This window comes from Syzygium oleosum, unplaced genomic scaffold (genome assembly GCF_021117445.2).
Source record: "Syzygium oleosum isolate NSW1041296 unplaced genomic scaffold, Sole_v2.1 Sole_v2.02, whole genome shotgun sequence".
NCBI classification, from domain to species: Eukaryota; Viridiplantae; Streptophyta; class Magnoliopsida; order Myrtales; family Myrtaceae; genus Syzygium; species Syzygium oleosum.
The window spans coordinates 8016066-8041165 of record NW_026607486.1 but is presented as its reverse complement, the minus strand read 5'-3'; the positions used below and the strand labels follow the sequence as shown (position 1 = coordinate 8041165).

The 25100-nt window shown below is 47.4% G+C and overlaps 2 protein-coding genes across 2 annotated transcripts; both read right to left on the bottom strand.

Annotated features, from left to right (window-relative positions):
* Positions 1-17738: 17738 nt before the first annotated feature.
* Positions 17739-18239, bottom strand: LOC130137003 (uncharacterized). The gene has a single exon (XM_056307694.1). The coding sequence runs from the start codon at positions 18237-18239 to the stop codon at positions 17739-17741; it is 501 nt and encodes a 166-aa protein (XP_056163669.1).
* A 105-nt stretch (positions 18240-18344) lies between these two features.
* LOC130137001 (uncharacterized) lies at positions 18345-18845 on the bottom strand. Its single transcript, XM_056307685.1, has one exon. The coding sequence runs from the start codon at positions 18843-18845 to the stop codon at positions 18345-18347; it is 501 nt and encodes a 166-aa protein (XP_056163660.1).
* Between the last annotated feature and the right edge of the window lie 6255 nt (positions 18846-25100).

Below are 25100 nucleotides of genomic sequence, written 5' to 3'. Positions count from 1 at the left end.
CCCGGATCAGACAACGCATAAGCAGCATGATTGCAGAGAGAAATGATACCTGTAACCACGCCCGGCGCATTCTTAGCTTCTCTGCGCGCCATGGCATAAACTCTTCCCTGCGCCGGTGGTCGTCCTTGATTGGCCGGTAGGGGAGGTCCGGCTTGATTTCCAACTCGGGAAGGCGGCAACCTGGGCGGTCCTGAGGGATGCTGCTGTGGGCAACTCCGAATCTGGTGCTCCAGACTCCCACATCTGAAACATGGCCAAATCTACTCGGCTAGGGGCTTGGCTTTCCTATATTCCGTCTAACGGGTGGAATAAACCACCTGTTTCCTGCCATAGGCCTTTTTCCCATACGGCGGTTATCTCTGCTCTGGGCAAACCGCGATCCAGAAGCAGCTGCTCTTTCTTGTTGGTCCCGCTCTATAATCTGAGCCCGCCTTTACATTTCTCCATAATCTTTAATGTCGTGCGATAATATCTGACTCCGAAGATTCGGCCTCAATCCGTCCCGGAATCTTCTAGCCCTATCTCGTGGGGTTTCTACCATTGTCGGGGCAAACTTTGCCAATCTCGCAAATTCTGCTTCATATTGGTCAACGGTCATCTGACCTTGGCGTAATCGCATAAATTCCATTAACTTCTTTTCCTGGGCGTTCTCCGAGAAATACTTCTCATAAAAACTTTTGACAAACACTGCCCAGTTCAATTCTGCACCTACCGGGAATACCCTACTCCTTGTGGCTTTCCACCAATCATTCGCACTACTCTGCAACTGATATGCCGCCAACGTCACTTTCTTTGCATCGGTGCACCCCAACACCTCAAATGCCTTCTCTAATTCCTCTACCCAATCTGGGGCAGCTTCGCGGTCACCCTTCCCATTAAATTTTGGCGGCTTCATCTTCAAGAATTGCTCTACCAACTGGGGCATCTGCCTGGCTACTGCGGGTTGGGCCTGCCCTTGCTGGGCCTGATTACCTTCATTACCAGCTATTGGTGCAGCCTCAGCAGCGTGCGCATGAGCGGTGGCCCTTTCCTGCGCTTGCATGCCCATTATGTGTCCTATTTCCCGCAGAGTATCCATCGCATCGTCAAACCTTGGGTTTCTAGCCTCGCGGACTCCCTTACTAGACTGACCTTGAGGCTCTTTTCCTCTTCTCCTACTCATTCTTACGAACTCGGCTACTCAACTACCTGCTATAATTCCACTAAGGAATTAAAGACAACCAATCTAATCCAGTCTAAGTCTTAGGCAGGTATCTAGCACAACAAGCTAGCACACAGCATGCGCTCCAACACAACTGACACAATCTTCACCCATGGAGATTAGCACACTTACCTCGGGTCCTGCCGCACCAGCATTATTACGGTCACACAATCAATCACTCAAAGCACAAACTGTCAGAAGATGTACTTAGCACACGTGGTCACCCTAGGGACTACCCATGGTCTCATCGCTCCTTATCACTCCAGATTTCGACCGAAATGGACCGAGCTAACCTTGCTCTGATACCAAATAAAAAGGGGATGTCACGCCTCGTACCCCACGAAGCGATAACATCCCACGCACAGGTCAAATTTTGTTGCAACGCTCCCAGGACGCGTCGCCGACCCAAAACCCAAACAGAGAAGATAAGGCACATGCGAAAGCAACGCATATAAATATATATACACCCGTACAATATACTCATGAGACCAAAGATAGAACAACAACCAAACTGGAATATACTTACAAATATACATTTTCATTTCTACGAGGAAACCTTTTTACAATATCCATTTGTACAATATAAAAAAAAAAACATCCAGCACAAGCAGTCAACAGCCACTCGATCAAAAAGGGGCAGGTGGCTAGGGGAGGATAGGGCGTCTACAGGGAAGGTCATAGTAAAAAAGGTACGAACTTCCCTTCTTAGAGCTAGGGCCTATACTAGGGCTCCCAGTCAGGGTTTGAAGACTCCGAAGAATCATCCGACGACTCCTCCGAAGAACTCCCAGGGGGCGCAGACTCCTCTGGCTCCATATCCTATGCTGCAACCCACTTATCCTCTGAATCCGACTCCAACTCTGGGTCCAAGTACAATCCTATCTCCTCATCCGAGCCTAACTCTGCAACCTCCCCATCCTAATCTAAATCCATGGCCTCCGGTTCATCCTCTTCGTCGGCGAACTGATCTGGGTCCTCGACTATCACTTGCGGCTCCTCGCCCATTGCTTCATCCTGGAAATTCCAATCATGATTATCCTGGGGATTTATCACCTCACCGTCCGCGACTATAGGCGCCATCAAGCCATTCTCATCAAGTGGGGCATCGAAGGTCTTGAGAGACCGGCCTATGTTCCCATCAGCGTCTCGAAGACACCAAGCAACATATTCTTGTGTCTGATAGAAGTACTCCCCAACATTAACAAAAACCACAGATCTATACCTTATATAAGCTTCCCCATTGCCCGAGGGAAATACACTAGTTGACTGCTGGATTTGTGTTGGAATCCCAAAAAGTGTTGTCAGTTTTGGCATACTCAAAGTCGGGGGTCTGAAAAGTTTGGGTTATACAACAATGAGAACGCATCTCAGTGAGTAAAACCCCTTAAACCTAGGCTAGGCTAACATACAACTTCTGACAAACGAAACAACACACTACGCAAACAATGACCTAAGCCCTTGGGCCCAGATCGATCATCACATGCCCCTGCAGGTTAAACAGTTCGATATATACAATCACAACACATACATGGTGTAACATCCTGAATTTCGACCCATGATTTAGAGTTGGCAGCGATTATCTTTGCCCTTAAGATCTGGAGGCATTATTTGTGTGGAGAAAGGTTCCAGATTTATACGGATCACCATAGTCTGAAGTACTTGTTTTCACAGAAGGAATTGAATATGAGGCAGTGTCGATGGATGGAACTTCTAAAGGACTATGATTGCGACATCATGTACCACCCGGGAAAAGCGAATAGAGTAGCGGATGCGCTAAGTCGTAAGTCAAGTATGGCGCATATGTTGGTCAAAGAGTGGACTTTGCTGGAAAGGCTTAGAGACTCAGAGTTTAAATTTGAGGTAAGCCAAATATCTAGTCTGATGGTCGCATTGAGAATCGAACCGTAAATCTGGGCAAGGATTAAGGCACTCCAGTCTACGGACCCAGAGATCCAAAAGATTATTGGAATGGACGCCGCCTTAAGGAAACCGGAATTTCAAGTGAGTGAGGATGGAATTTTGAAGTTCCAAGGACGATTGTGTGTGCCTAATGACTTGGAGCTCAAGGTGGAAATTTTAAGAGAGGCACATCGCGGTAATTACAGTATCCATCCAGGTAGCACAAAGATGTACCAGAATTTGCGGTAGCATTATTGGTGGAATGGACTGAAGAAAGATGTGGCCAAGCAGGTAGCTAAGTTCTTGACGTGCCAACAAGTGAAGGCCCAACACCGTAAGACTGGAGGGCTGTTAAGACCATTAGAAATCCCTGAATGGAAATGGGAACACATCATGACGGATTTTGTAACGGGATTGCCACGAAGCCAGAGAGGACATGATTCAATATGGGTGATAGTGGATTGACTGACTAAGTCAGCGCACTTTCTGGCGGTGCGAAAGGATTTCGAATTGGAAAGGTACGCGGAACTGTATGTTCGACAGATCATTAGATTGCATGGAGTACCAGTATCGATCACGTCGGACCGAGATCCGAGGTTTACGGCCAATTTTTGGAAAAGTTTGCAATCGGTCTTAGGAACCAAGTTGCAATTCAGTACCGCCTATCATCCGCAGACAGATGGCCAGTCTGAAAGGACAATTCAGACCCTAGAGGACATGTTGAGAGCTTGTGTACTGGACTTTAAAGGCAAATGGGAAGAACAGCTGCCTTTAGCGGAATTTGCCTACAATAACAGCTACCAGCAAAGTATCCATATGGCACCGTTTGAAGCCTTGTATGGTAGAGCGTGTAGGGCGCCTTTGTGTTGGGACGAAGTAGGTGAGCGAAGTATTACAGGTCCTGAATTAGTGCAGCAGTCGGTCGAGGCAGTTGAGATTATTAGGGAAAGACTTAAGACCGCGCAAAGCCACCAGAAAAGTTACACCAATCGGAGACTACGACCCTTGGAGTTTCAAGTTGGAGATCATGTATTTCTCAGGGTGTCGCCTATGAAAGGATTGTCCCGATTAGGTAAGAAAGGAAAGCTCAGTCCAAGGTACGTCGGCCCCTTTGAGATTTTAGAAAAGATTGGTGATATGGCTTACCGACTTGCCTTGCCACCCAATTTGTCCCAAGTGCACAACGTATTCCACGTGTCGATGTTGAGAAAATATGATAGAAGTACTCCCCAACATTAACAAAAACCACAGATCTATACCTTATATAAACTTCCCCATTGCCCGAGGGAAATACACTAGTCGACTGCTGGATTTGTGTTGGAATCCCAAAAAGTGTTGTCAGCTTTGGCATACTCAAAGTCGGGGGTCTGAAAAGTTTGGGTTATACAACAATGAGAACGCGTCTCAGTGAGTAAAACCCCCTAAACCTAGGCTAGGCTAACATACATCTTCTGACAAACGAAACAACACACTACGCAAACACTGACCTAAGCCCTTGGGCCCAGATCGATCATCAGATTGTCCCTGCAGGTTAAACAGTTCGGTATATACAATCACGACACATACATGGCACGCATAGTCACACGTACGCCATACGCATGTTCATGCTCAATGTGTTTGTTTCACATGCCAATCACCGAATCTCGCATATTCGCCCAATAGCCCATGCACTCTTATGCATGTAAATGTCATCATCATGCCATGTTTCATTCTGGCTCATACTGCACACTGGCTCAATGCTCAATTATTAAGTTATTACGACCCGGGAAACTCACCGGGTCCAGTGTTTATAGCCTGCTACAAAGTGCATGAGGCGCAACACTGTTCTTATCACAACACTCCGTGGCCAGCGTAAAAATGCATTCCTGGCCTAGTGCCTCTAGCCTTCTACAAAGTGCATGAGACGCAACACCGATCTCCTTACGAACTAGAGCCCGCGTTAAATGCATCAGGTTGGTCATCATCCGGATGTACCGGGCATCGTCCTGCTACAAAGTGCATGAGGACGGCACACCCCGCGTAACACGCATCAGGGCAATTAGGTGATCGCATGCTCATGTCAGGCGAGCATTCTTGCACAATCTCAACTCATGCCTCATTCTCGACATACAATGCGTGGCCATGAAATGAATAAATGCAACATGAGCATCATATATCTCCCTCAGGTATTTAATCAATCCATATCGCTATAACGTACTCAACTGGCCGATTTAATACTGTGCGGCCCAATACGCAATTCAACAATCAGAGAAATAACTCAAGCTGTCAATTGACTAATCACACTCCGCATCATTTGGCCACCTAAACACACGACATGGCAATACCCGATTTACTATAATAGAGAACAAACAACTATTAACCAGTCAACCCGGAAATACCCGGCAATTCAGACGTATAATACTCAATTGGTCTATTTTAACCCAATAAATCGCCAAATGGACAGCCACTATTCACTCCCCTATCGACCTCCAAATTACCATTTGATTCACCACAATAATCCACCAATTAATCGCGATGTTAACCTTGCACTACCAATATCAAATTCACCTCGAATCGCACCAGTATATTCTAAACCGTGTCCGTCTAAAAATGTACACTGTCCTAGACCGGGTTTAGAAAGTGATACTCACTTAATTCTAAGCTAGGGCGACGAGAACGGGCGGCCAATTGCCGATGAACGGCTGAATCGGCGGCGGCGTTCCAACGGTGGACGGCGGCGCGGTTCACGGCTGCGAGAGGAGACGGTCCGGACGGCGGCGCGGTTCATGGCGGCTGAAGGTGGCGGGGTTGAGGCGGATTTCCGGTTCGATTCTCAATGCGACCATCAGACTAGATATCTGGCTCACCTCAAATTTAAACTCTGAGTCTCTAAGCCTTTCCAGCAAAGTGCACTCTTTGACCAACATTTGCGCCATACTTGACTTACGACTTAGCGCATCCGCTACTCTATTCGCTTTTCCCGGGTGGTACATGATGTCGCAATCATAGTCCTTTAGAAGTTCCATCCATCGACGCTGCCTCATATTCAATTCCTTCTGTGAAAACAAGTACTTGAGACTCTGATGATCCGTATAAATCTGGAACCTTTCTCCACATAAATAATGCCTCCACATCTTAGGGGCAAAGATAATCGCTGCCAACTCTAAATCATGCGTCGGGTAGTTCCTTTCATGCGGCCTCAACTAACGCGACGCGTAAGCAACTACCTTCCCGTGTTGCATCAGGACGCAACCAAGTCCCCTTAACGAAGCATCACTATAAACCTCAAGTCCACCTGGCCCAGATGGAATGGTCAATACTGGGGCCGTTGTAAGCCTATGCTTCAACTCCTGAAAAATTTTCTCGCACTTATCATTCCATTCAAACTTAGATTCCTTCTTCAATAATAGCGTCAGTGGCATGGCTATCGAGGAGAACCCTTCTACAAAACGCCGATAATAGCCAGCCAATCCTAAGAAACTCCGAATCTCGGTTACGGAGGTCGGCCTTGGCCACTTCATTACTGCCTCGATCTTTGCTGGGTCTACAGAAATCCCATCTCCCGAAACTATATGCCCAAGAAACGCTACTCTACTTAACCAAAAGTCACACTTACTAAACTTGGCGAAGAGTGCGTGTTCTCTCAAAGTCCGTAGAACCTCAGTCAAATGTACCTCATGCTCCTCCGGGCTTTTCGAAAATACCAAAATATCGTCGATGAACACTATGACAAATCTGTCCAGAAATTCCTTGAACACTCTGTTCATTAGGTCCATGAAGGCGGCGGGGGCATTGGTCAATCCGAAGGGCATCACTGTAAACTCGTAGTGCCCATACCGCGTTGTCAAAGCGGTCTTAGGTATATCCTCTTTCCGGATCCTTAACTGATGGTATCCAGTCCGCAAATCAATCTTAGAACACACAGATGCTCCTTGCAGCTGATCAAATAGATCATCGATCCTAGGGAGAGGATACTTATTCTTAATTGTCACCTGATTCAACTGCCGGTAATCAATACACAACCTCAATGTCCCGTCCTTCTTCCTCACAAACAGGACTGGTGCTCCTCATGGAGATACACTAGGATGAATAAAACCTTTATCTAATAATTCCTGTATCTGGACGTTTAGTTCCTTCAATTCGGACAACGACATCCGATACGGTGCCTTTGAAATCGGCTTAGTCCCAGGGCCCAATTCTATCACAAATTCCACTTCTCGCTCAGGCGGTAAACCAGGCAATTCCTCAGGAAAGACCTCGGGGAAATTACATACTACGGGTATCTCTTCCAACTTAGGTTCCGTCATTGTTGGATCCACAACATTCACCAAATATCCTTCACAACCTTCGTCTAGCAACTTTGTTACTTCGAGCGAGGAAATCCAAGGAATCGAGGTTCCTCCTCGGTTTCCCTGAAATTCAAACCTTGGACTTCCAATCGGATTCAATTGAATCGTCCTATTGCCACAATCCATGACGGCCTTCTGGCTCACTAGCCAGTCCATCCCAATTATCCCAATTAACACACGACATGGCAATACCCGATTTAATATAATAGAGCACAAACAACTATTAACCAGTCAACCCGGAAATACCCGGCAATTCAAACGTATAATACTCAATTGGTCCATTTTAACCCAATAAATCGCCAAATGGAAAGCCACTATTCACTCCCCTATCGGCCTCCAAATTACCATTTGATTCACCACAATAATCCACCAATTAGTCGCGATGTTAACCTTGCACTACCAATATCAAATTCTCCTCAAATCGCACCAGTATATTCTAAACCGTGTCCATCTAAAAATGTACGCTGTCCTAGACCAAGGTTTAGAAAGTGATACTCACTTAATTCTAAGCTAGGGCGACGAGAACGGGCGGCCAATTATTGATGAACGGCTGAATCGTCGGCGGCGTTCCAACGGTGGGCGGCGGCGCGGCTCACGGCGGCGAGAGGCGACGGTCCGGACGGCGTCTGAAGGTGGCGGGGATGTGGCGGCGAAGAAGGAGTGGTTCGGTGAGGGTGAGAAACGGTGGCGAGGACGGCGGCGACGGTGACGCTCCGGCGGCCGGCTCGGCTTCTCGGCGAAAGACGGCTCCGGCGTTCCTTGGCCGGGAGGGAGAGAGAGCGAGAGAGATGACTGATCGGACGAGAGGGCGATGAGGACCACGGCATAGCTGAGCAGCGGCATGGCGGCGTCCCGGCGGTGAGCAGTTCCGGCGCCACGGCGGACTCACGGCCGAGAGGAAGAGAGCGCCGGCGGAGGGGGAGGACGATCGTGGGAGGCTGGCCGGGAGAGGAGAGAGAAGGTGGAGGGAAAATGTGAGGAGAGAGAAAGTCAGATGGGTCAAATATAGGGGCTAGTGGATGCCAAGTGTCACTAATCTAGGCCCTTTGACCAAAATACCCCTAATCTAATGGTTCTAATCTAATCTTATCCAATAATTGAGGGGCAAGATGGTCTTTAGCCCTAATAATTGAGCTAAAATACAATTTCAATTAATCCAAAATAATTCCTAAAATTCGGAGCTCAAAAATAGGCCAGGGGCAAAATGGTCATTTTTCCGGCCCCGGGTCGAAATTCCATTTTTCGACCGTACCAACCCCAAATGTGTGTGGTCAACATAATATGACGTCGGATTCTAAAAAATAGCCTCTTAAGCCCTTGAAAATCGGCATCGAAATCCGGGCCCAATTACGCGATCAAAACTTGCTCAATTTCAAATTTCAGTGTCTCTCACTAACGAGGGGCTGTTTAGGGGTTACGCATATCGACTAAGGTTATCCGAGTCGTCATGGCCTCGATTCTCGGGAAAACAAGAGGAATTATTGCTAGTTCCTGAGGTTACGATCGCTCGGTTTAAGTTCAGGATCGGTTGGCCACGCGTACTTTTGGTCGCACAGAATCACTTGCTATCCGATCGTACGTCGTTGGCCTTGGCCAAACCATATCCGTCACCTTCCTACATCGGCCTACATTGGCCTAAAACGTTCCCTCATCGTTTCTCGACATTCGTGCCAGGTTGACGATCGGGTCCCCGGTCCACGTACCGTTTTCCTAGTTAGCCATACCCCATTGGTTAGTATCCCGAGAGTGATTAGCTCTGGGCGAGACTTGCTAAAATGAAATGAGAAATAATACTCGTTTTATTGATTCCGAAATTGAGTCGAAATTCGGGCCGTTACAACTCTTCCCCCCTTACAAAAATTTCGTCCTCGAAATATGCAATCTATCCTTATCTACTCAAATAACTGTGGGTACCGACGTCTCATGGCCTCTTCACTTTTCGACGTGGCACCTTCAGTTCCATGATGCTCCCAGACGACCTTGACCATTGGGATCGTCTTATTCCTTAGCACACGATCATTCCTATCTTTGATCCTGACTGGTCTTTACACGTACGACGCTTTGTCCTCCACGTCTATCTCCTCGTACTTCAGAACGTGGATCGGATCTGGTTCATATTTTGTCAACATTGACACGTGGAATACGTTGTGTACTTGGGACAAATTGGGTGGCAAGGCAAGTCGGTAAGCCATATCACCAATCTTTTCTAAAATCTCAAAGGGGCCGACGTACCTTGGACTGAGCTTTCCTTTCTTACCGAATCGGGATAATCCTTTTATAGGCGATACCCTGAGAAATACATGATCTCCAACTTGAAACTCCAAGGGTCGTCAGCTCCGATCGGTGTAACTTTTCTGGCGGCTTTGCGCGGTCTTAAGTCTTTCCCTGATAATCTCAACTGCCTCGACCGACTGCTGCACTAATTCAGGACCTGTAATACTTCGCTCACCTACTTCGTCCCAACACAAAGGCGTCCTACACGCTCTACCATACAAGGCTTCAAACGGTGCCATCTGGATACTTTGCTGGTAGCTCTTATTGTAGGCAAATTCCACTAAAGGCAACTGTTCTTCCCATTTGCCTTGAAAGTCCAGTACACAAGCTCTCAACATGTCCTCTAGGGTCTGAATTGTCCTTTCAGACTGGCCATCTGTCTGCGGACGATAGGCCGCACTGAATTGCAACTTGGTTCCTAAGGCCGATTGCAAACTTTTCCAAAAATTGGTCGTAAACCTCGGATCTCGGTCCGACGTGATCGATACTGGTACCCCATGAAACCTAACGATCTGTCGAACATACAGTTCCGCGTACCTTTCCAATTCGAAATCCTTTCGCACCGCCAGAAAGTGCGTTGACTTAGTCAGTCGATCCACTATCACCCATATCGAATCATGTCCTCTCTGGCTTCGTGGCAATCCCGTTACAAAATCCATCGTGATGTGTTCCCATTTCCATTCAGGGATTTCTAACGGTCTTAACAACCCTCCAGGCTTACAGTGTTGGGCCTTCACTTGTTGGCACGTCAAGCACTTAGCTACCTGCTTGGCCACATCTTTCTTCAGTCCATTCCACCAATAATGCTGCCGCAAATTCTGGTACATCTTAGTGCTGCCTGGATGGATACTGTAATTACTGCGGTGTGCCTCTCTTAAAATTTCCTCCTTGAGCTCCAAGTCATCAGGAACACACAATCGTCCTTGGAACTTCAAAATTCCATCCTCACTCACTTGAAATTCCGGTTTCCTTGAGGCGGCGTCCATTCCAATAATCTTTTGGATCTCTAGGTCCGTACACTGGAGTGCCCTAATCCTTTTCCGGATTTCCGGTTCCATTCTCAATGCGACCATCAGACTAGATATCTGGCTCACCTCAAATTTAAACTCTGAGGGTCTAAGCCTTTCCAGCAAAGTCCACTCTTTGACCAACATATGCGCCATACTTGACTTACGACTTAGCGCATCCGCTACTCTATTCGCTTTTCCCGGGTGGCACATGATGTCGCAATCATAGTCCTTTAGAAGTTCCATCCATCGACGCTGCCTCATATTCAATTCCTTCTGTGAAAACAAGTACTTGAGACTATGATGATCCGTATAAATCTGGAACCTTTCTCCACATAAATAATGCCTGCAGATCTTAAGGGCAAAGACAATCACTGCCAACTCTAAATCATGCGTCGGATAGTTCCTTTCATGCGGCCTCAACTGACGCGACGCTTAAGCAACTACCTTCCCGTGTTGCATCAGGACACAACCAAGTCCCCTTAACGAAGCATCACTATAAACCTCAAATCCACCTGGCCCAGATGGAATGGTCAATACTAGGGCCGTTGTAAGCCTATGCTTCAACTCCTGAAAAATTTTCTCGCACTTATCATTCCATTCAAACTTAGATTCCTTCTTCAATAATAGCGTCAGTGGAATGGCTATCGAGGAGAACCCTTCTACAAAACGCCGATAATAGCCAGCCAATCCTAAGAAACTCCGAATCTCGGTTACGGAGGTCGGCCTTGGCCACTTCATTACTGCCTCGATCTTTGCTGGGTCTACAGAAATCCCATCTCCCGAAACTATATGCCCAAGAAACGCTACTCTACTTAACCAAAAATCACACTTACTAAACTTGGCGAAGAGTGCGTGTTCTCTCAAAGTCCGTAGAACCTCAGTCAAATGTACCTCATGCTCCTCCGGGCTTTTCGAAAATACCAAAATATCGTCGATGAACACTATGACAAATCTGTCCAGAAATTCCTTGAACACTCTGTTCGTTAGGTCCATGAAGGCGGCGGGGGCATTGGTCAATCCGAAGGGCATCACTGTAAACTCGTAGTGCCCATACCGCGTTGTCAAAGCGGTCTTAGGTATATCCTCTTTCCGGATCCTTAACTGATGGTATCCAGTCCGCAAATCAATCTTAGAAAACACAGATGCTCCTTGCAGCTGATCAAATAGATCATCGATCCTAGGGAGAGGATACTTATTCTTAATTGTCACCTGATTCAACTGCCGGTAATCAATACACAACCTCAATGTCCCGTCCTTCTTCCTCACAAACAGGACTGGTGCTCCTCATGGAGATACACTAGGATGAATAAAACCTTTATCTAATAATTCCTGTATCTGGACCTTTAGTTCCTTCAATTCGGACAACGACATCCGATATGGTGCCTTTGAAATCGGCTTAGTCCCAGGGCCCAATTCTATCACAAATTCCACTTCTCGCTCAGGCGGTAAACCAGGCAATTCCTCAGGAAAGACCTCGGGGAAATTACATACTACGGGTATCTCTTCCAACTTAGGTTCCGTCATTGTTGGATCCACAACATTCACCAAATATCCTTCACAACCTTCGTCTAGCAACTTTGTTACTTCGAGCGAGGAAATCCAAGAAATCGAGGTTCCTCCTCGGTTTCCCTGAAATTCAAACCTTGGACTTCCAATCGGATTCAATTGAATCGTCCTATTGCCACAATCCATGACGGCCTTCTGGCTCACTAGCCAGTCCATCCCAATTATCCCAATTAACACACGACATGGCAATACCCGATTTACTATAATGGAGCACAAACAACTATTAACCAGTCAACCCGGAAATACCCGGCAATTCAAACGTATAATACTCAATTGGTCCATTTTAACCCAATAAATCGCCAAATGGAAAGCCACTATTCACTCCCCTATCGGCCTCCAAATTACCATTTGATTCACCACAATAATCCACCAATTAGTCGCGATGTTAACCTTGCACTACCAATATCAAATTCTCCTCAAATCGCACCAGTATATTCTAAACCGTGTCCATCTAAAAATGTACGCTGTCCTAGACCAAGGTTTAGAAAGTGATACTCACTTAATTCTAAGCTAGGGCGACGAGAACGGGCGGCCAATTGCTGATGAACGGCTGAATCGTCGGCGGCGTTCCAACGGTGGGCGGCGGCGCGGCTCACGGCGGCGAGAGGCGACGGTCCGGACGGCGTCTGAAGGTGGCGGGGATGTGGCGGCGAAGAAGGAGTGGTTCGGTGAGGGTGAGAAACGGTGGCGAGGACGGCGGCGACGGTGACGCTCCGGCGGCCGGCTCGGCTTCTCGGCGAAAGACGGCTCTGGCGTTCCTTGGCCGGGAGGGAGAGAGAGCGAGAGAGATGACTGATCGGACGAGAGGGCGATGAGGACCACGGCATAGCTGAGCAGCGGCATGGCGGCGTCCCGGCGGTGAGCAGTTCCGGCGCCACGGCGGACTCACGGCCGAGAGGAAGAGAGCGCCGGCGGAGGGGGAGGACGATCGTGGGAGGCTGGCCGGGAGAGGAGAGAGAAGGTGGAGGGAAAATGTGAGGAGAGAGAAAGTCAGATGGGTCAAATATAGGGGCTAGTGGATGCCAAGTGTCACTAATCTAGGCCCTTTGACCAAAATACCCCTAATCTAATGGTTCTAATCTAATCTTATCCAATAATTGAGGGGCAAGATGGTCTTTAGCCCTAATAATTGAGCTAAAATACAATTTCAATTAATCCAAAATAATTCCTAAAATTCGGAGCTCAAAAATAGGCCAGGGGTAAAATGGTCATTCTTCCGGCCCCGGGTCGAAATTACATTTTTCGACCGTACCAACCCCAAATGTGTGTGGCCAACATAATATGACGTCGGATTCTAAAAAATAGCCTCTTAAGCCCTCGAAAATCGGCATCGAAATCCGGGCCCAATTACGCGATCAAAACTTGCTCAATTTCAAATTTCAGTGTCTCTCACTAACGAGGGGCTGTTTAGGGGTTACGCATATCGACTAAGGTTATCCGAGTCATCATGGCCTCGATTCTCGGGAAAACGAGAGGAATTATTGCTAGTTCCTGAGGTTACGATCGCTCGGTTTAAGTTCAGGATCGGTTGGCCACGCGTACTTTTGGTCGCACAGAATCACTTGCTATCCGATCGTACGTCGTTGGCCTTGGCCAAACCATATCCGTCACCTTCCTACATCGGCCTACATTGGCCTAAAACGTTCCCTCATCGTTTCTCGACATTCGTGCCAGGTTGACGATCGGGTCCCCGGTCCACGTACTGTTTTCCTAGTTAGCCATACCCCATTGGTTAGTATCCCGAGAGTGATTAGCTCTGGGCGAGACTTGCTAAAATGAAATGAGAAATAATACTCATTTTATTGATTCCGAAATTGAGTCGAAATTCGGGCCGTTACAACTCTTCCCCCCTTACAAAAATTTCTTCCTCGAAATATGCAATCTATCCTTATCTACTCAAATAACTGTGGGTACCGACGTCTCATGGCCTCTTCACTTTTCGACGTGGCACCTTCAGTTCCATGATGCTCCCAGACGACCTTGACCATTGGGATCGTCTTATTCCTTAGCACACGATCATTCCTATCTTTGATCCTGACTGGTCTTTACACGTACGACGCTTTGTCCTCCACGTCTATCTCCTCGTACTTCAGAACGTGGGTCGGATCTGGTTCATATTTTGTCAACATTGACACGTGGAATACGTTGTGTACTTGGGGCAAATTGGGTGGCAAGGCAAGTCGGTAAGCCATATCACCAATCTTTTCTAAAATCTCAAAGGGGCCGACGTACCTCGGACTGAGCTTTCCTTTCTTACCGAATCGGGATAATCCTTTCATAGGCGATACCCTGAGAAATACATGATCTCCAACTTGAAACTCCAAGGGTCGTCGTCTCCGATCGGTGTAACTTTTCTGGCGGCTTTGCGCGGTCTTAAGTCTTTCCCTGATAATCTCAACTGCCTCAACCGACTGCTGCACTAATTCAGGACCTGTAATACTTCGCTCACCTACTTCGTCCCAACACAAAGGCGTCCTACACGCTCTACCATACAAGGCTTCAAACGGTGCCATCTGGATACTTTGCTGGTAGCTGTTATTGTAGACAAATTCCACTAAAGGCAGCTGTTCTTCCCATTTGCCTTGAAAGTCCAGTCACAAGCTCTCAACATGTCCTCTAGGGTCTGAATTCTCCTTTCAGACTGGCCATCTGTCTGCGGATGATAGGCCGTACTGAATTGCAACTTGGTTCCTAAGGCCGATTGCAAACTTTTCCAAAAATTGGCCGTAAACCTCGGATCTTGGTCCGACGTGATCGATACTGGTACCCCATGAAATCTAACGATCTGTCGAACATACAGTTCCGCGTACCTTTCCAATTCGAAATCCTTTCGTACCGCCAGAAAGTGCGTTGACTTAGTCAGTCGATCCACTATCACCCATATCGAATCATGTCCTTTCTGGCTTCGTGGCAATCCCGTTACAAAATCCATCGTGATGTGTTCCCATTTCCATTCAGGGATTTCTAACGGTCTTAACAACCCTCCAGGCTTACAGTGTTGGGCCTTCACTTGTTGGCACGTCAAGCACTTAGCTACCTGCTTGGCCACATCTTTCTTCAGTCCATTCCACCAATAATGCTGCCGCAAATTCTGATACATCTTAGTGCTGCCTGGATGGATACTGTAATTACTGCGATGTGCCTCTCTTAAAATTTCCTCCTTGAGCTCCAAGTCATCAGGCACACACAATCGTCCTTGGAACTTCAAAATTCCATCCTCACTCACTTGAAATTCCGGTTTCCTTGAGGCGGCGTCCATTCCAATAATCTTTTGGATCTCTGGGTCCGTAGACTAGATATCTGGCTCACCTCAAATTTAAACTCTGAGTCTCTAAGCCTTTCCAGCAAAGTCCACCCTTTGACCAACATATGCGCCATACTTGACTTACGACTTAGCGCATCCGCTACTCTATTCGCTTTTCCCGGGTGGCACATGATGTCGCAATGATAGTCCTTTAGAAGTTCCATCCATCGACGCTGCCTCATATTCAATTCCTTCTCTGAAAACAAGTACTTGAGACTATGATGATCCGTATAAATCGGGAACCTTTCTCCACATAAATAATGCCTCTAGATCTTAAGGGCAAAGACAATCGCTGCCAACTCTAAATCATGCGTCGGATAGTTCCTTTCATGCGGCCTCAACTGACGAGACGCGTAAGCAACTACCTTCCCGTGTTGCATCAGGACACAACCAAGTCCCCTTAACGAAGCATCACTATAAACCTCAAATCCACCTGGCCCAGATGGAATGGTTAATACTAGGGCCGTTGTAAGCCTATGCTTCAACTCCTGAAAACTTTTCTCGCACTTATCATTCCATTCAAACTTAGATTCCTTCTTCAATAATCGCGTCAGTGGCATGGCTATCAAGGAGAACCCTTCTACAAAACGCCGATAATAGCCAGCCAATCCTAAGAAACTCCGAATCTCGGTTACGGAGGTCGGCCTTGGCCACTTCATTACTGCCTCGATCTTTGCTGGGTCTACAGAAATCCCATCTCCCGAAACTATATGCCCAAGAAACGCTACTCTACTTAACCAAAAATCACACTTACTAAACTTGGCGAAGAGTGCGTGTTCTCTCAAAGTCCGTAGAACCTCAGTCAAATGTACCTCATGCTCCTCCGGGCTTTTCGAAAATACCAAAATATCGTCGATGAACACTATGACAAATCTGTCCAGAAATTCCTTGAACACTCTGTTCGTTAGGTCCATGAAGGCGGCGGGGGCATTGGTCAATCCGAAGGGCATCACTGTAAACTCGTAGTGCCCATACCGCGTTGTCAAAGCGGTCTTAGGTATATCCTCTTTCCGGATCCTTAACTGATGGTATCCAGTCCGCAAATCAATCTTAGAAAACACAGATGCTCCTTGCAGCTGATCAAATAGATCATCGATCCTAGGGAGAGGATACTTATTCTTAATTGTCACCTGATTCAACTGCTGGTAATCAATACACAACCTCAATGTCCCGTCCTTCTTCCTCACAAACAGAACTGGTGCTCCTCATGGAGATACACTAGGATGAATAAAACCTTTATCTATTAATTCCTGTATCTTGACTTTTAGTTCCTTCAATTCGGACAACGACATCCGATACGGTGCCTTTGAAATCGGCTTAGTCCCAGGGCCCAATTCTATCACAAATTCCACTTCTCGCTCAGGCGGTAAACCAGGCAATTCCTCAGGAAAGACCTCGGGGAAATTACATACTACGGGTATCTCTTCCAACTTAGGTTCTGTCATTGTTGGATCCACAACATTCATCAAATATCCTTCACAACCTTCGTCTAGCAACTTTGTTACTTCGAGCGAGGAAATCGAAGGAATCGAGGTTCCTCCTCGGTTTCCCTAAAATTCAAACCTCGGACTTCCAATCGGATTCAATTGAATCGTCCTATTGCTACAATCCATGATGGCCTTCTGGCTCACTAGCCAGTCCATCCCAATTATCACATTGAAATCGAACATGGCCAACACTGCCAAGTCGATACTTTCTTCCCTACCCCCAATCACAATCTTACAGTTGGGACAACCAAAAGAGACTAACATTCTATCATTCATAGGCATCGACACATTAAGAATAGTCTCAAGCAACACCGGTTCCATCCCAACTAACTTAACAAATTGCTCCGAAACAAAAGAGTGGGTCGCCCCCGGATCAAACAACGCATAAGCAGCATGATTACAGAGAGAAATGGTACCTGTGACTACGCCCGGCGCATTCTCAGCTTCTCTGCGCGCCATGGCATAAACTCTTCCTTGCGCCGGCGGTAAACCAGGCAATTCCTCAGGAAAGACCTCGGGGAAATTACATACTACGAGTATCTCTTCCAACTTAGGTTCCGTCATTGTTGGATCCACAACATTCATCAAATATCCTTCACAACCTTCGTCTAGCAACTTTGTTACTTCGAGCGAGGAAATCGAAGGAATCGAGGTTCCTCCTCGGTTTCCCTAAAATTCAAACCTTGGACTTCCAATCGGATTCAATTGAATCGTCCTATTGCCACAATCCATGACGGCCTTCTGGCTCACTAGCCAGTCCATCCCAATTATCACATCGAAATCGAACATGGCCAACACTGCCAAGTCGATACTTTCTTCCCTACCCCCAATCACAATCTTACAGTTGGGACATCCAAAAGAGACTAACATTCTATCATTCATAGGCGTCGACACATTAAGAATAGTCTCAAGCAACACCGGTTCCATCCCAACTAACTTAACAAATTGCTCCGAAACAAAAGAGTGGGTCGCCCCCGGATCAAACAACGCATAAGCAGCATGATTACAGAGAGAAATGGTACCTGTGACTACGCCCGGCGCATTCTCAGCTTCTCTGCGCGCCATGGCATAAACTCTTCCTTGCGCCGGCGGTAAACCAGGCAATTCCTCAGGAAAGACCTCGGGGAAATTACATACTACGAGTATCTCTTCCAACTTAGGTTCCGTCATTGTTGGATCCACAACATTCATCAAATATCCTTCACAACCTTCGTCTAGCAACTTTGTTACTTCGAGCGAGGAAATCGAAGGAATCGAGGTTCCTCCTCGGTTTCCCTAAAATTCAAACCTTGGACTTCCAATCGGATTCAATTGAATCGTCCTATTGCCACAATCCATGACGGCCTTCTGGCTCACTAGCCAGTCCATCCCAATTATCACATCGAAATCGAACATGGCCAACACTGCCAAGTCGATACTTTCTTCCCTACCCCCAATCACAATCTTACAGTTGGGACATCCAAAAGAGACTAACATTCTATCATTCATAGGCGTCGACACATTAAGAATAGTCTCAAGCAACACCGGTTCCATCCCAACTAACTTAACAAATTGCTCCGAAACAAAAGAGTGGGTCGCCCCCGGATCAAACAACGCATAAGCAGCATGATTACAGAGAGAAATGGTACCTGTGACTACGCCCGGCGCATTCTCAGCTTCTCTGCGCGCCATGGCATAAACTCTTCCTTGCGCCGGCGGTAAACCAGGCAATTCCTCAGGAAAGACCTCGGGGAAATTACATACTACGAGTATCTCTTCCAACTTAGGTTCCGTCATTGTTGGATCCACAACATTCACCAAATATCCTTCACAACCTTCGTCTAGCAACTTTGTTACTTCGAGCGAGGAAATCCAAGGAATCGAGGTTCCTCCTCGGTTTCCCTGAAATTCAAACCTTGGACTTCCAATCGGATTCAATTGAATCGTCCTATTGCCACAATCCATGACGGCCTTCTGGCTCACTAGCCAGTCCATCCCAATTATCCCAATTAACACACGACATGGCAATACCCGATTTACTATAATGGAGCACAAACAACTATTAACCAGTCAACCCGGAAATACCCGGCAGTTCAAACGTATAATACTCAATTGGTCCATTTTAACCCAATAAATCGCCAAATGGACAGCCACTATTCACTCCCCTATCGGCCTCCAAATTACCATTTGATTCACCACAATAATCCACTAATTAATCGCGATGTTAACCTTGCACTACCAATATCAAATTCTCCTCAAATAGCACCAATATATTCTAAACCGTGTCCGTCTAAAAATGTACACTGTCCTAGACCAAGGTTTAGAAAGTGATACTCACTTAATTCTAAGCTAGGGCGACGAGAACGGGCGGCCAATTGCTGATGAACGGCTGAATCGGCGGCGGCGTTCCAACGGTGGGCGGCGGCGCGGCTCACGGCGGCGAGAGGCGACGGTCCGGACGGCGTCTGAAGGTGGCGGGGATGTGGCGGCGAAGAAGGAGTGGTTCGGTGAGGGTGAGAAACGGTGGCGAGGACGGCGGCGACGGTGACGCTCCGGCGGCCCGCTCGGCTTCTCGGTGAAAGACGGCTCCGGCGTTCCTTGGCCGGGAGGGAGAGAGAGCGAGAGAGATGACTGATCGGACGAGAGGGCGATGAGGACCACGGCACAGCTGAGCAGCGGCACGGCGGCGTCCCGGCGGCGAGCAGCTCCGGCGGCACGGCGGACTCACGGCCGAGAGGAAGAGAGCGCCGGCGGAGGGGGAGGACGATCGTGGGAGGCTGGCCGGGAGAGGAGAGAGAAGGTGGAGGGAAAATGTGAGGAGAGGGAAAGTCAAATGGGTCAAATATAGGGGCTAGTGGATGCCAAGTGTCACTAATCTAGGCCCTTTGATCAAAATACCCCTAATCTAATGGTTCTAATCTAATCTTATCCAATAATTGAGGGGCAAGATGGTCTTTAGCCCTAATAATTGAGCTAAAATACAATTTCAATTAATCCAAAATAATTCCTAAAATTCGGTGCTCAAAAATAGGCCAGGGGCAAAATGGTCATTTTTCCGGCCCCGGGTCGAAATTCCATTTTTCGACCGTACCAACCCCAAATGTGTGTGGCCAACATAATATGACGTCGGATTCTCAAAAATAGCCTCTTAAACCCTCGAAAATCGGCATCGAAATCCGGGCCTAATTACGCGATCAAAACTTGCTCAATTTCAAATTTCAGTGTCTCTGACTAACGAGCGGCTGTTTAGGGGTTACGCATATCGACTAAGGTTATCCGAGTCGTCATGGCCTCGATTCTCGGGAAAACGAGAGGAATTATCGCTAGTTCCTGAGGTTACGATCGCTCGGTTCAAGTTCAGGATCGGTTGGCCACGCGTACTTTCGGTCGCACAGAATCACCTGCTATCCGATTGTACGTCGTTGGCCTTGGCCAAACCATATCCATCACCTTCCTACGATCTGCCTACATTGGCCTAAAACGTTCCCTCATCGTTTCTTGACATTCGTGCCAGGTTGACGATCGGGTCCCCGGTCTACGTATCGTTTTCCTAGTTAGCCATACCCCAGTGGTTAGTATCCCGAGAGTGATCAGCTCTGGGCGAGACTTGCTAAAATGAAATGAGAAATAATACTCGTTTTATTGATTCCGGAATTGAGTCGAAATTCGGGCTGTTACACCTAGACCCTAATTAGGCTAATTAAGCATTTCTAGATAGGATTAGGGTTAATTAGGGCGAATTAAGGTTGATTAGTGGCATGTTGATTAAGGGCTATTTTGGTATTGATTTGAGGAGCTTAATGAGGTATTTTGAGGCTGATTTGCTGCCCTTGATGGACCGGATTAGTGGCTGTCCTTATAGGACTTAATTAGCCTAGGTTTGGTCAAATTGAGATTTAATCGAGTAATTGCCAAGGTTGCTTGAATTGAACGATTTAGTGGCTGATTTGTGCTCATTGGTGATTAATTTGATAATGCCATGTTGTATGCCTAGAGTGGCCGAATATGGTGTAGTATGGCGGGCCTTGAATGTGCGAGTTTGTGTCGTACTAATGACATGATTTATGTGCCATGCCGAAATGTGTTAAATTGAATTGGTTATTTGAGCATGAATTGGCATAAATTGTGGGTGTGCCTAAGTGAAATTGAGTGCTCATTGTGCATGGTGTTGTTGCCCGAGCATCGGATTGCATGGCCACGCATTTCGCATGCTAAGCATTGGCTTGAGATGAGAATTGTACGAGTATGCGTGCTTGACATGAGCATGTGACCACCTAATTGCCCTGATGCGTTTTACGCGGGGTTCAGATAAATTGGTGGTGTGAATGTGTGATCATTATGAATCCTGATGCGTTTTACGCGGGACGGTACCCGCTTCTACCGGAAGACGGCCAGCTTGATGCGTTTTACGCTGGTTTTGGTCCGTATATGGAGATCGGTGTTGCGCCTGATGCGTTTTACGCGGGCCATGAAGTGTTGGTATTGATTAATAGACCCGATGCGTTTTACGCGGGTCAAATCTTAATTGAGAAATGAGCAATGTGCATTATTAAGCCCGATCGCTAGCATGGCATATTAGTGGCATATGTGTGCAAGAGTGTATTGGCAGTTGTGCATATCGGTGACTCGTGTGTGAGGCAGGCATTAATAAGTTTGAGCATGCGTATGGCGTACGTGTGACTAAGTGTGATTGCGTATGTGCCATGAGTGTTATTATGAACTGTTTAACCTGTAGGGTCAATTGTGTGCTCGGGCCTAGGTCAATTGATTGTCAATTATTGCTAGTTGTTTGTGATTTATTGCCTGTCAAGAGGTGCATGTTAGCCTAGTTTAGGTTTAGGGGGTTTTACTCGCTGAGATTCGTCTCATTGTTGTTTAAACCCAACCTTTCAGACCCCCGGCCCTGAAGATGTCAGAAGTGCCAGTACATTTTGGGATTCCCCATCATATAGAGAAGACGATGTCCGTATACCCCGTAGGGAACGAGGAAATGTATATTAGGTATTATACTTTGGTATGGGTTGATGTGGGGGAAACGCATTTTGAGACCCATAAGTATATAGCATGGTGTTTTAGAGACTACTCCAGGGAGTATGGACCTCTTTGGACTTTTGATGTCCCGTTTAATGGGCTGGGCGAGGTGGACCCGCAGTGTGCTAACAGAGATCTAGCGAGCCCCGAAGTTACGCCCGAGGGGAGTTCGAGTTCTGGCGCCGGACCTGTCGTCTGGGAGGTAGATGGGCGTGATCCGATGGATGAGAAGCCAGTAGATTGGGACTCAGATCCGGAGCAGATGGAGCCGGAGGAGGAGCCAGAGCCTATAGAGGAGGACCCCAAGCCGGAGGGTGAGCCTGAGGAGATAGACTCTGAGGAGGAGCCAGCAGAGGCCGAGTCCGAGCTGGATTCCCTAGACTCCGAGGTGGAGCTGTCTAATAGTTCTTCATCTTCCGAGTCCTCGGGATCTGACCCGGACTGGGTTCCGTAGGGTTAGCCTGTAATATCCTGAATTTCGGCTCATTTCCAGAATCAATGAAATAGATATTATTCCTCATTTAATTTTAGAAAGTCTCGCCCGGACTTGATCAATCTCGGGATACTAACCGATAGGGAATGGCTAATTAGGAAAGGGTACGTGGATCGGAGACCCGATCGCGATTCGGGCACCGATTCCGAGAATCGACGAGGAAATATTTTGGCCAACGTGGGCCGATCCTAGGAAGGTGACGGATTGAGTTTGGTCAATGACATACGATCGGATCGCGGGTGATTCCGCACGACCGAGAATACGCGTGGTGAACAAATCTGGAACTTAAACCGAACGATCGCGACCTCCGGAACTAGAGATAATTTCTCGCGTTCTCCTGGTAATCGAGACCGTCACGACTCGAGTAACCCTAAGTCGATACGCGTAACGACTAATCAGCCGCCCGTTAGTGAGAGACCCTAAAATTTTAAATTGAGCAATTTTGGTCGCGGAAATTGATCCGGACTTGGACATCGATTTTTGGGGTCGTGTGCAACTATTTTGCGAGGACGACATCATTTTAGTGTGGCCACATATATTTGGGGTCAGTATGGTCGAAAAATGAAATTTCGACCCGAAATCGGAAAATGACCATTTTGCCCCTAAGCCCTATTTTTGTATTCCGAATTTTGGACTAATTTTGGGGATTAATTTAAGATAATGTATCAGCCCAATAATTCAGCCATGTGAATGACCATAGAGCCCCTACCCTTGAATCAAGAGCATTTTGGTCAAACCATGGGATTTTTGACACTTGGATTCCATTATCCCCTATATTTGACCTTTGACTCCCATTTCTTGTCCATCAAGCCAATCACTCCCTCCTCTCTCTCTCTCCATCCGCCGGCCCCCATTCTCCCTCTTGCCGTGGAAGCCAACCGGCTTGGACCGCCTGATTGCCGGAGCGCCGCCGCACGCCATTCGACCGCTACCGCTCCTCGCCACCCGACCACCGTCCCTCTCCCCCTCACCGTCTCTTTCTCTCTCTCGTGTGGGCTGGGAGACCGCCGGATCTGCCTCCCCTTGGCCGAGAACCGCCGGAGCCGCCGCTCGCTTGAGCCGCCACCGTCTCGCCGCCTTGCACCACCACCGCCCTCACCTCTCTCCTCCCTTGCGACCACCAGCCTCACCTCCCCTTTCTCACCACCGTTCGGTCCAGCCAAGGTCCGCCGAACCACCGCCCAAGCGCCGCCGCCGATTTCGCCGCATGTCGGCGATTGGCCGCTCGTTCCCCGCCGGTTTAGTGCTGATTGGAGCCTAGTTAGTGTGAGTAATTAACTCTTGAACCTTAATTAGGACTAATGTTGCGTTTCTAGATAGAATTATGTGGTTTTAAGGGTTAATTAGGTTAGAATTAGGCTTAATTAAGATCCAATGACTAGTGGCTGATTATGTGGAATATTTGGGAGTAAATAGGCTGATTAGTAGGTGGATTAATGCCCTAATGTTGGCTGTTTGGTGGCTGCCCTCCCTAGAACCGAATTTGAATAAATGGGCTAAGTTGGGATTCAATTGGATTGTCGCCTTGGTTATTCGAATGACGTGATTTTATGGTTAATTGGTGCTTGATTGGATGATGTTTTGTCGTATGCTCTTAAGTGGCCGATTAAAATGTGGTGTATCGGGCCTGGAATGTGTTAAATTATGTGCATCAATTGCATAATTGACGTGCCGTGTTTAAATGCCTCAATTGAATATTGGAACGAACCGTTGAGACGCAAATTGAGCATGTTGTAGCCACATTGAATTGTGTACTCGTGATTGATATTGGGTGCCCATTATGCACGGTTTCGCATATTGCATATTTGATTTGGGCTTGAATCATGAGTTTTGAGAATGCACGTGCCTGATGAGAACATTTGATCGCCTAATTGCCCTGATGCGTTTTTACACGGGGTTCAGATAAAAATTGACTGTGTGCACGTGTGGTCATGATAAGCCCTGATGTGTTTTACGCGGGGTCGATGCCGTCCTGACGCGTTTTACGCAGGACGATGCCCAGTTCGTCCAGAAGATGGCCAGCTTGATTTTTTACGCGGGTTTTGGTCCATCAGGAGATCAGTGTTGCGCCTGATGCGTTTTGACGCGGGCTAGAGACTCTAGGCCTGATTCGTGTTACGCGGGCCATGGAGTGTTGTGAGCCTATGGGCCGAAATATTTGTGGGCCTTCGGGTCGGTTTATAAATTGCAAAATGAGCCGTGTGCCAGAGTGCATCATTTGAGCCAATCAGGAGCATAACAAATGTGTGCCAGAGTATGTGGCAAATGTGCGTGACGGTGACTTGTGTGTGAGACGGGCACTATTGAGTATGAGCATGCGTATGGCGTACGTGTGACCAGTGTGTCGCGTATGTGCCGTGATTATTATAAGATGTCTAAACTGTAGGGTTATTAGTATGCTCGGTCTTGGTCGCAGGCCTAGGTCATTTGGTTGTAGTTGTTATGCATTGCGTGTTTTGACTGCCTGTCAGGAGGTGCATGTTAGCCTAGTTTCGTTTTAGGGGTTTTTACTTGCTGAGATTCGTCTC